This window comes from Anser brachyrhynchus, assembly GCF_964034855.1.
Source record: "Anser brachyrhynchus genome assembly, chromosome: 6".
Taxonomy (NCBI): Eukaryota; Metazoa; Chordata; class Aves; order Anseriformes; family Anatidae; genus Anser; species Anser brachyrhynchus.
The window spans coordinates 37677479-37690125 of NC_137700.1; the positions used below are offsets into that span (position 1 = coordinate 37677479).

Here is a 12647-nt window from a genome sequence, read left to right on the forward strand (position 1 = left end):
TCCTTCTTTTCATCTAAGCACAAGCAAGAGTTTATTTGCTGTGGTTTCCTACAGTACCTAATCAGTTTAGATTTTCCTGTTTCTCGGTAAATGATCAGCCACTCTCTAAGTTTTCCAACTTAGCTGATGACAAAAAGCAACAAAGGATTAATCTTTAAGTAACACAGAATATAGTCAGTAAGAGCAAAGTCGACAAAATTAATAAAAACTTAGCTGACCTAATATGAACATTTCCACTGATAACACGTTCAGCTGTGATTTACTAACAGATCTAAAAATCTAATAGATCTAGGGGACCAAGCTCATTGTTTCATTAGAAAAATCAGTTAATGGCAGGTGGTCTCCTCTGGAAGACTATCAAGTCTATCCTGCACATTTTGGAGCCCCTGCAATTGTTCAGGACTGGATAAATAAGTTTTAGTAATTCACTCAAACATCACATAGGAGGATTGCTGTGGTCCCAGACAATCAGTTTTAAGCCAGAAAGTTTAAACCTGCTTTAAGAAAAGCAGCTGCTAAACCTCACAGTCACAATAAGTTGTAATAAGTTGTAAAGGTAATAAGTAATAAGTTGGCACTACGAGTTTTTTCAGCAGCTACACAAAATCTACTCTTTCATTAACTTTATTAAATATTTACTTTTATAAAATTCAGCAATACCAGGCATCAGCAAGATTTTCTGCTTCAAATGTTAGGGAAGTTGTTAATGGATTCACTGCCAACAGAAGGTGTCCTGCAACCCAAGTAACACAGAAAACTGATAAGCTAAAGTTTTTGTAAGTGTTCGATCTCTCTAGGTAAGAATTTAAGAAGACAAGTAAAAACAGCAATTCAGCAATGATTTGCTGCTAAACAGCATTAAACACAGAAATCCAGCCAGGACAGAAAAGAGGGGAAATTTTTGAGCATGTCTCATGTTACTAGTTTATCACATGGAAAAGAAATAACTTTAAAAAAAAAATAAAAGAATAAATAAGGTATCAAGCCACAAGTTCTCCATCAGAAACCCCAGCATGGTGGACCCTTCCAGGCATGCTCTGCAGTAGAGTCATGGCTGGGAAGAGAAGTCCACTTGCTGAACCTTCGCAGACCTCACTTCCAACTGAAAGCTTCAGCACTCATGGCCTGGATTTCTTACAGGTGTTTTGCTAACCAGAAAATGGGCACCACCATTAACCCTAGTGAGTATGCTATATCCCAATCCATGCATCTTAAGGTCACTTTTATCACTGTGATCTTCCTGCCGTGACCAGAAATCTAACACTTGCTAATTAAACTCCACTGATTTTCTGAATCAATGATAGGATCAATACTATTCCCTGTTTCAGGTGATAATTTCAGCATTTTAAGAAGTGTTTCCACAATAATGTTTAAGTACAAAGGGATATTCCTAAATCAATTGTTCCATTCCGTGACCTACAGCGCAATGAATTCCATTCGTTGTGTAGGTTGGAGCCTCTGGCTGAGCTCAGGGACTCCACTGGGAAGATCAAGATACCAAATCCTTTTCCAGAAGCTCCCAAACTCCTGTGTATTCCTGCACTACACCACCATGCCTCAAACAACAATCCTTCTTCCACTTGTATAATGTGCATCTACCGTTCCATATGGCAAATCCATTCGGCCTCTTAGTTATCTGTTGGCCGACAAACCAGGTGGACATGGTAAGTCAGGGTGCATCAGACCTACTACAAAAGCCACTACTGCAGCTGATCTTTATCTATAAATCCAGGTTAACTGAATGCTGAATGCACTGTGCACGTGCTGATCATTTTCACAGATCAAACACTTGCACATATCTGATGGCCATTTCTCTGCAGTATCCAGCCATCCAGAGGCTTGTGAGAGTGAGTGCTATATGTGGTTCTGATTTCATTCATTTCGCTGGTCATACCAAAATCTTGACAAAATTCTTCATCTTCCATCTGGCCAACATCTCTGGATTAAAAATTTTTAAAAAGGATACACCGAGAGAAATATGGGGACAGGGTAGACATCGTGCAGTAAGAGAACAGAATTCAAAGCTTTGTTTTTCATTCAAAACATTGTATATCATTTCAAGCATCAATAATCATTTTGCTGCAAGCAAAGCTTGCTAATGATGTTTGCACAACAGGGAAGGAAGGGTTTACCATATTGCTATTAGCTGGCAACCGCTGCATTGGTAAAGAAAACCTTATTCAGCTTTTCGTATTGCCGAGACTTTGCTTTGCATTAAGCACAAAACGTCACAGCTTCCAAATGTAATGTGACAACCTAGAGCATTTTACTGCAAATACAAAGATGGCCTTTGAAAATAATTATAGAACAACAAGAAAAAAAAAAGATGGAGAGAAGCGCATACAAAGAAATACTTTAAACATCCTCATGTATAATAAAAAGATCCCATATTTCACATCAGAAGTAAGAACCTCCTGTTTCCACTGAAACTAATGACCCTGCTGCTATTAACATCAACGGAACCAGAGTTCTTTGTTTTAAAATGCCAGTAGGCATCCAGTCTGTTGAAGACTCCAAAGTACTTCCCTTCTATGAATACAGCCGCAGCTAATCCCTGATACAAATCCAAGTTTCCTGATACCCTTTCATAATAATCGGTCATTGCAATGATACCAATTAGAGCACAGTAATTTTCTAAAGAAAAAATTCTCCCAATTCTTTGGATAAAATAAAAAATAAAAATTAAAAAAAAATCTAAAAATTAGACATATTTCTCATTACAAGCTATGAACTTCTTCATTTAGGTTTTTACATTCCCTTCCGATCACGGTTACAGTTTGAGTGGAGGAATTACTTTTCCATTATGCTATCAAGCTTTCTAAGGTCTTTACTATTATTGTTAAGACTATCAGAATACGATCCCAGATTCATCCCGTCCCTTGCTTCAGGGATACTATTCATTTTCCTGCACCTCACATGCAAAAGGAAACTAAAAGACACCACCTATTTTCTGTTCTATTAAACTTAAGTTAAAAACCACATGCAGGAACTTGCAATAACCTTCTGAATACAACACTTGCGCTAAGTTCACCTCTTCTGACAGTAAACTGGACCAGAACAGACCTCGAATGCTTCCATGCTTCCTACACAACTGTGTCTGTAAAACCTCTGCCAGGTTGTTATGAGTCCTGAGATTTTTCCCACTTGATCAGAACCCGCTCACACAGCAGGGCCTGGAGCGCAGCGAACTCACCAGCAGCAGTCATGCAAAGACTGCTCATGTCCTGAACTCTGGCTCTTCTGCACCCATGCCCTACTGCCAGAAGAAACACAACTGACTCTGCTTTATGCAGATGGGGAAGGCAGGCTGCGTTAGCAGATGCATGTTGTGGTACGTGTGGGCTAACAACAAATTCTGAGGCTCAATGTACTGTAAGACAACTCCCCAGGATCATTCTAAATATTCCACAGGCACAGTTCTCTTACAGATACCTTTAGTATGCACTAACTAATCTGCTGTCCCTTCAACAAACTCCTCTGAACCCGCTTCCTTCAGGCTTCCTTGGACTATTAGCCTCTGAGCAAGCACCGTTTTCCTGTCCTCTCATCTCCTCCCTCCTTGCTTCTACACGAAAACACCTAAGGAACAGAAAACAAAACACACAGATGTTCACAGAGCCTAGATTCTGTAAAGAAACCTTCCTAGAAAAGGTTTCCTGCTGTCTCTCTGTCACCATCACGTCTGTCATCATCTACCTCATCAACTTGGTTCACTGCAAGGTTGTCAGGAATGGCACTAATAAGATTACGCTCCAGTTCCCAGGACCACACGCATAAAACAGAGCACGTGTGATGCTAGGCACTTTGGGGAATGCACCACTTACCAGCTGAAGGTGGGCTGGTTGCTTGCTTTTTCTTTTAAAAAAACACAACCAAAACATTATAGCATTATAAAATTCCCTGTTTTAGCATGAGTTCCTACGTAAGAATCTTCTCAAGACGTAACTGTATCCCGAAAAGAAAGCAATCCCAGATTTACCTTTCTAGGTCAAGATACTCAAAGAAACGTTGGTAAAAGACTGAACAAAAATCACTGTTTGGCTTTTCTGGATCTTGTGTTCAGCAGAGAAATAAACCTCTTCCCCTGCCCCTGCTTCTCACCCAAAACAAACAAACAAACAACAAGAAAGAAAGAGGGAGACAGTGTAAAAGGACTAGCCAAACTGTAAGAAGCAGTAGTTATTCTAGTGGTCAGCATGAGCGATGTGATATATAAATCCCTTAACATTCTTCAAGGCTGGTGTTGCTCAAAAATGGGAAAATAAGGGAACGTTAGTTGCACAACTGCAAAAAGTGATGTCAAACTTCACAATTCATTAGCAAAGTGAATCTCCAGTCTATGGGTATGAGCAACACTTTACAACTAAATCGAAAATAAGCGTGTTTCTTTATTTTCTTAATTTTACGATCCTGAAAACAGGTTAGTAAGCAGGCTTAAACGAAAGTACCTTATGAGGAGAGAAGCTAAGGACAGAAGAGAGAAAACTGATGTTTAGGATTTGCAGAGCAGATCACAAAATCATGCAGTCACCGATCGAAATCAATTTCCAGAGGTTTTTATACTAGCACCCGTCAGGACTCCATTCAAATGCCATGACCGTGCATACACGTCACAGCAATGGGACCACTGGCAACCAGCAGATGGTCACCAAAAAGGTACACTTGCACGATGACACGCAGATGATACAGCTTGCAATGGAGCCTCCTATGGCTAAAACCACAAGATGAGCATAGCTGAGGAAGCAAGAGGGCCACTGTGAAAGGATGATTTTTGAACACGGGAGTCCCATCACGACAATACTGAAAGCTTTTGTAAATGGCATGCCTTACCGGTCTGATTATAGCGTGTGCTCTGCTAAGGTATCCATGGAAACTTAAGAAAGAGATGTTAAATTTGTTAGATGTGTTTGGCACAAGGAACGGGGCCTACCATAACCACTGGTATTTTGATCTTTAAGTATGGAGAAAGCCTCAAGGGCCCTTGAATGAAGATGAAATTTGCAACATCAGATTGTCACAGTAATGTATTTCCCAACCAATGATCAGGAGGTGGCAAAGATGCACTAAAGAAACTTTGATTTTTATGTTCTCATTACCTCTTACAAGAGAAAAACAGCCAGATTGTTGTAAGAGAGAGGGATAGATCCAAATATCCACTCCAGACTTCACGTGAAACAGGAGGAAAAGCATGCACACAAATACAGAGAGCCTCGTGGTGAAAGGCCATGCACAACAGGTGAACATGGAGCACTCTGAACTTTAAAATCCTTAGACAGAGTACACACAGAGGCTCTGCAAACCCCTAGAGAGGGGTCCTGAAAAGCAATACAGATGTGAAACATATCTAAAAAGGAACAAACCAAAGCAGAGCTCACAGATGACTCCCTATGCTGTTTGCTTCTCCCATAAGGAGAAAAACTTCCCCAAGAAGACTACAGCAGGTTGGGCACATTTCTGCTATACAGACAGAGTTATTCTTCAGAGACAAGAGCAAATAAACTTCCACAGATTACATGAAATTGTTACTATAAAACTGCAGTCACATACACACTACTCTCTTGACTCCAAATGATAAAAATTGTTTGAAATGCCTCTCAAAATTCCTAGGAAACTGCATCTCCAGAGCACAGACTGTAAGCGCTGGTCAAAGTGTTCAAGAATCAGTGTCAGAAGAAACAGTTGAAGGAAGACCCTCTCCAGGTCTCCTGTACTTGCAAATTGAGATGCTTTCAGAACCGATCTGTGTGCCCAGCATGCTGCAGAGCAGTCACAGTAGGGCTACTGGGGCCAGCGAGCCCCAAACGACTCCAGCACACGACCAGATCTCAGCAGCACGCCAGCACCAGGGCAAAACGATGCCAAAGCGATGCGGTTGCTAAAGCAGATCTCCCGTGTCCTTGACACACCCTTATGCAGTCCTCAGCAAAGGCACTGAGAAAACAAGAACAAAGGCAGTCCAGCCTGAGTGCCGGCGTCCACGTTCTGAGCATTTTAGTTTATTTACTTACTTTTTTATTCGAAGTGACTGCATTTTCCTTTTCGTTTACATGAAAACCTTTCTCAAACCCCTCTGAGGCAGGCTTTGAAGGAATTTCCTGTTTTAATACCCACTGCCATCCTAATTTTAAAACACTGCAAAGTTACTGCTTTAATAATAGTTATGGCAAAATTTAAAACTCATACTTGTTTATTTTAAATGCATATCACTATGTTTCTTAACACAACAGCAAATGGGTCATAGTTGACATATTTTGAGTAACGAGAACTACGGAAAGTTCTTTTTAAGACCAGAATGTGCCTGGTGACTGAGTAGAGGCAGTTTTAATTTAATGACCGAGGAGCCAGAACATTTGGTAGAGTTAAGAATGAGAAGTCTTCACGTATGTTACAGGCATTTCACATCCCTGAAGTTCGTATTTGACAGAAGCATTCCCTGAGCGCAACCCCAACATCCTTGGCCTTACATCACAAAACAGCTGCACACTCTTCCCGAAAACATCTGGGAAGCAAGCAGAGCATTTACAGTCACGGCCCATGGACTTCAGAGCTCATCCTGAAACAGATTCCGAGTCCTCCTGGTATCTCCTTCATTGCAGGGGAAGCACAGCTGGGCAGGTCTGCGCCGTAGTGTCGTAACCTAGAGTTTTACCCATTTCTACTTTCAACTAGCAAGGCTGTTAACAGAAGAGTTAAAAGTATCATATAGAAGCTGAATATGTAAGCGATTGATGGTATTTATGGACACGCATAAAAAGAAGCTGCTTAGTGAAATCGTTAATGGCAAATCTCATCTACTTTAAAATAAATAAATAATAGCAATAGAGCCAAGCTCCCCCCAAAGGTTGCTTCATACCCACTTATGGTCATGACTGCTCTTGTTCTTCTCCTTGGGAGTACCATCACTTGAATGCAGTTTTTTATTATTTACCCATTTTCCATTATTGTTCACTGAGAGCCTGCGTAGCTTTTTTAAATACCCAAATAAGCCAAGTTGCTTTCACAATACATACAGACTAAACCTGCCACAGACAGACTTTACTAAAACCATAAGTGTTGCACTCTTTGAAGTCAAACGCTTCTGAAATCCCGCCTTACACAACATCAAAAAGTAATTCAGGTACAGAAAATGGAGGTGATGGGATCCTTTGCTTCAAACTAAAAAAAGTATTTTAAGATTTCTTTTTTAAAATAAAGTTATGGTTGTTTGGGGCAGTTATTGATAGAATAAGTGGCATCATAGTAGATGATAGCAAAAAGCATTTGGCAGAAAAGAGTGCAAGGTAAAATAGCAGTCAGCTCGCGTATTGCCCCAAACAACAGTGACAGAGTCAGAGAGCGTAACAGAACCCTAACCTTGACGTTTATGTGCACGGACCAGCTCTTTTGTAGCTGAGGCAGCACTCTGCTCTCCTTGCACAGAGCCAGCCTCCTGAAGGCTGCTCTAACTTCAGCTGGCACCCAAAGCCACTGCAGTCTATTCCTGCTCCTGGTTGCAGATAAGTTTGAGACACACTGGTCACACCCTCGGGACCCGCTTAAAACCCTGCTACCCCAAACATCTGCCAGACAAAGCAGCCCCTGGACAGGACAGAGCTCCTGGGGCCTCAAGCAGCCCTCGGGGAGCCTTGCAGCCCCCTCCCTGCTGCTGGCCCAGCGGGAATAAACTGAACACCCAGACCAAAACCTTACTGGGTGTGTGCCGTAAAGGCAAACTTGTCAGCTGGATCAGCATCACCCAGTTCTAAGCCAAAAGCGCTGAAAGTCGGTATAATTAGAAGTTTTACACGCAACAGCTCCTGGACACGAACAGTTTCATCCAGGCTCATGCTAAGCAAACTGCAGATACCGCAATGCTGCGCTAAGCGAAGCTGTGCAATGACTGGCACTCAGAGCATGCAACACTTTGCTGCTTTACATCCAGACATTTCTTCTGCGCATTGCACGCTGCTGCAATAAATGACTGCAGCTTCAGCACTGTCAATACAGTAACACTCCCTAAACCACGTTTTATCCCTGAAGTCTTTTTTTCTCTGACAGCTTCAGCATTCCAGAGACTGGAAAGTACATAAAGGTTTCTGGCGTAACAAATCATTGATTTACTACCTGGTATTCCACCTTCTAACAAAATCCCCTCCTGCACACATTCTCCCTGTGCCACGAGTTACTTGATTTCAGCACTGCACTGCCCTAACCTTGCAACTTGGCAGAAGACAAAGCACACGACACCCTGCCACCCAACAGACAAATGAACCTGTCACTCTCTCCTCGCCTTTGTCAGCTGCTTGCAGGAGAACTGCTACAGGCAGCTTCACACAAAACAGACAGAAGAGACTTGCTTTGGGAGGCACTTAAGGAACACAAACACGAGGGGGGAAAAGATGCTGTAAGGATCATCTTGAAGACTCAACTAGCTTCTAATTATTACTGTTGTGTTGTTTGAAACAGACACCCTGTGCCTCCTTTTATTCCACACGCGCTGCGGCTAAGCTATTTTACTCTAAACATTCCCCGGATCCCACCACGATCCGTATAAACTCAACCTTTCAACTTTCCCCACGAATTACCACCGCCACCTTAGGCTCAGCATTAGTTTTCTCAAATCCCTGCAGCGCTGTTGGAAAGAAGGGACGGGGAGATCGGATGCAACCGGGCTGTGCCTGCATCCCCCTGGGTCTGCATCCCCCACACAGATCACCTCACCCCCAGGCCCCCCATCCCTCCCCAGCCTCCTCCCCACACAAGCAGACCCCCCCCATCCTGCAGTGAGCCTCGTTGATGGGTTTCATCAGGCACAGCGCGATCACGAAGGGACCCAAAAACCACGGGACCCTCGTTTGGGGCCCGCCAGGATCCGGCCCCCAGGTCCCGAGCCGAGACCCGCAGCCCCCGGGGCCGCCCCCACCCCGCTCTCCCACCCTGCCGCCGGGTTTTATTGCACCGCATCGCCCCCCCCCCCCCAGCTACAGACACCCCCTGCCTTTATCCCTCGCCCCCAGGGGCACCCCATTTCCAGCCCAGACTCCCCTTTCCCCCCCGAGAGCCCCCCAAGCCCCCCTCAGGCCGCCGCTTTGTCCCCGCACCCGCCCCCCCCCCCCCCCCCCCCCCCCGCCTGCCGCAGCGCCGACCCCCGGGGACGGGGCGGGCCAGCGCCGCCTCAGGGGGGTCTCGGGGGGGTCACTGCAGGTCTGCAGCCCCCGGTGTCCCCCAAAACCCCCCGGTGTCCCCTAAAACCCCCGTGGCAGTGCCCCCCACCCCTCCTCCGGGCGGCTCCGGCCGCCTCCTCCCCGCTCGGCGCCGCGCTCCTGCATTGCGGCGGCCGCCCTACCTGCCGCGCCGCCCTCGCTCTCCGACATGGCCGGGCACCCTTCCTCCACCTCCTCCACCTCCTCCTCCTCCTCCTCCTGTCGCTGCCCGGCTGGGCCCGGCTCGGCTCGGCTCCCTCCCGGCCCCACCCCGGCCCTGGCAGGGGCGGCGCGGCCCCTCCCCGCCGCGGCACGGCTAATCGCGACGGGGGGGGGGGGGGGGAACGGCGAGCTGCGGGGGGCGGCGGCGGCGCTGCGGGGCTCGAGGTGCCCTTGGACAGGGCTCTGGCACCCCCCGGGCCGAGCTCCGGTACCGGGAGGTTTGGAGGTGATCAGAAGGGGCTGCAGGACCTGGGAGAGAGACGCGCCCGCCGGCGCTCCAGCCGTGAGAGTTTGCCTAAGCGAGGAGAGCCGAGGGGAAAAATGAGGCTGAGATCCTCCCGGGCGTGATCCTGCAGCTGGAGGAAGCGTTTTCCTGTCTCCCTCCCCTGCTTCTTGGGTCTGTTCTTATTTTCCAGCCTCAGCAGCCATGCGTGCTCTGAAAGCGCTGCTCCCACGGAGCAAATAACCGAGGGCACGAACTGCGAGCACGGCCTCAGCCCCTCCTGACTCCTGGGCTCAGGACATCACCCCGATACCCACCACAGGTCTTTGTTAGGTTCACACAAAGCTTGTCCCGAGTCCTCCCATCGAAGCTGTCGCTGTGACCAGGCAGGATCCGGGGAAGCCCCAGAGGGCTGGAGAAGGTTGGAGCAGAACCCTACAGCCTGCAGGTGCTTACTCAGCACAACCCAGGTTTTCCCCAGGTTCCCTCCCTCAAAGCGTGGCTCTGACAAGAGCCCTCGTGCCATTAGCTCAGGCCCCTGTGTTTTGTTCCCTTTGAGGAGCCAATTTGTGGCACGAAGGTAAAACCCCAGCGAACCACCTCACGTGTTCACGGCCGACCCGCAGAGGCCTGCACCAGCCCTGCGCGCCCTAAAACGAAGATTGCCTCCCCAAACCTGCTGTCGCGACCAGAGCAAACGCTCGGCTCCCCAGCTCTCTGCCTCCCAAAGGGATTTGCCGAGCCGCTGAGGAGCGGGGAGGGAAGGAGCACGCCGCAAAGGCTCCCAGGAACCGCAGCGTTTGAGCACATCAGCTGCACGCGTAGCTCCCTGGGGAGATCCCCGGCCACAGGGATCGCTTGCAGGATCTGCCAGGAGCAGGGGCGGCGTGCACTGGAATTGCTGCTGCCTGCGCTCCCCCCTGCGCCGTGCCATGCAACAAAGGGGAACATCTGGCCAATGGGCTGCTTTAATTACCTATTTATAGTCAGGCTGAATATTTATGCTGCCATTAAATGGCCTCGGAAATAAGAAACCAAACAACCCCAGCGCTGGGTTTCCTGACGAGAGGCTTAAATAGCAACAAAGTTTTGCTTCGGATTAAATACACTTCAATAGCAATTGATCGTACCCTTTAGAATGCATTGAGATAATTAACAAAGGAAGGGGGAGAAGCAAAAGAAACAATCAAGAAAAACAAACACAGACCCGAATCGTATACTTTCAGGAAAAAAAAAAAAAGGCATTATATGCAGGCAAGTCTTCCATGATGCTTCGAGCAACAAGACAACACGCATAAAAATAGCATTTGCTGGGTACAGACATCTATCCGAATGTCAAGGCAGTGACTACATTATTCAGTATCAAGCCAGGTTGCCTAAGTTACGCGCTCAGCTGTAGGTGTTTTGAATAATGCAGCAGGAGAATATTTGAACGCATGTGACTGCTGGTTTCAGAAATAAGACCCTTTTCCCAGAGAGCTTAGCATCTCCTTTTCAATCTAATGAGAAGAACCAAGTAAAAAAAAAAAAAATAGACTCGCAATCTAAAATATAAAACATAGGACTAAGGCATCTTAAATTGTGTTTTGCTTTAGATAGATAAAACTAAATCATACTGAAAAATGCTACAGAAAAATAAAACAGTACATTATTTTTTCCCTGTCAACTCTCTCCATTGAAAACAAATTAAAAATACATTTCATATGAAAGAAAAAACACTTTCAGAAAGGGTTACCGTAACAAATAAGCCCACTTGAGGGCTTGAAACACTTTGTTTTGATTCCTTAGGAAGTTTGTCACTTTTATGGTCATTTTGATATGTTGTTTGGAGTCTGTGGTTTTAATGGTTGAAAATTTTATAAGCATAACAGGAAACGAGTCTAAATATAACAAATAAAAAGTAAGCGTACAGCAGATAGATTTTGAAAAGGATAGCAAAAGTAAAGTCGTCTACATTCTCTGAACACCTGCTCTAACGAATGTATAGATGAGCTAATTAGCTTGTCCCCTACACAAGATTCAGCTTTAGTGCGGATCTGGAAAGAATTTTTTCTCCTTCTCAGTGAACCAACATCAGCTGGTTTAGTACGTTGCAAGGGAGTAGCAGCACAAAGGAAGAACCTTTGAAATGTCACAGTATTTTTGTAAGACTACCAAGATACCCATCAGCGTTAAATTCAAGCACCTGGTCCCATATTTATTACGGTATTAGTCTGACTATGCAGAGAAATACGATTACTGCGGATGCTTGGGATAGCCTTCTGTTCAAGTTCCCTCTCAAGCACCTACTCGGGATTGATACCTCTCAAACACAATCAAGAACAGTGATTTAATATACTGTATTTTTCATCCACAGAGCACTTCTCCTAGGTTTCTAGAAAGCTGCAGCCTCAAACCATTCAATCCATCACACAAGGGGTTCAGATATGCCAACATAAATTGACAGTACAAGAATAATCGCTGTCTAACCTCACTGATTTTAACAGAGCTACCACATAGATGTTAGGCATTAGCATCAATGAAAATTTCATGAGAAGGCTGAAGATCACTACAGTGCCCTCTCAGGGCCATATTCACATGGTGTGAGTGCTGCACAAAACTGTGGCCCGCCAGTGAAAAGAGCTACGTGCTTCTCACGCATGATGATGAGGGGCTCGGCAAGGCGCTGCTGGGTAGCACTGAGAATCAGCGAGCTGTAAATGCGAGGCACAGAGACCTGGAAGGAATGCAGGCATCTGGATATTGCTTTTAATGCGTCTGACAGCAAGATGTACAGATCTTATTACAGACGTGGAGATCAGTGTGCCACATACCCAATACCAGCACCAGGGAAAGTGGTATCTTTAAAAGATACAACACATTTAAAGCAAAAGAAGAGAAGGCAGGTAAGCATTCCTCCTGTACTGGCAGCTCAGGAATGCCTCCAAACGCTATGTCTACCTGCTCAATTAAAATGCCTGGGGTAATGGTTTCATACTGCAAAGATTCCTCTGAGGTACTTTCTGGAGCACCATTAAACA

At 45.6% G+C, this 12647-nt stretch overlaps 1 protein-coding gene across 3 annotated transcripts in view; it reads right to left on the bottom strand.

The window, feature by feature from the left end:
- HSPA12A (heat shock protein family A (Hsp70) member 12A) overlaps positions 1-12647 on the bottom strand; it is a 91049-nt gene that overhangs the window by 51952 nt on the left and 26450 nt on the right. The window contains exon 1 of one of the 3 annotated variants that reach the window (XM_080597612.1): positions 9326-10835. The exons of the other annotated variants lie outside the window; for them this stretch is intronic. Within the exon in view, the coding sequence (XP_080453738.1) occupies positions 9326-9353 (28 nt within the window). The 5' untranslated portion in view covers positions 9354-10835. Of the gene's footprint in view, positions 1-9325; positions 10836-12647 lie in introns of those variants that run through there. 3 annotated transcript variants of the gene reach the window in all.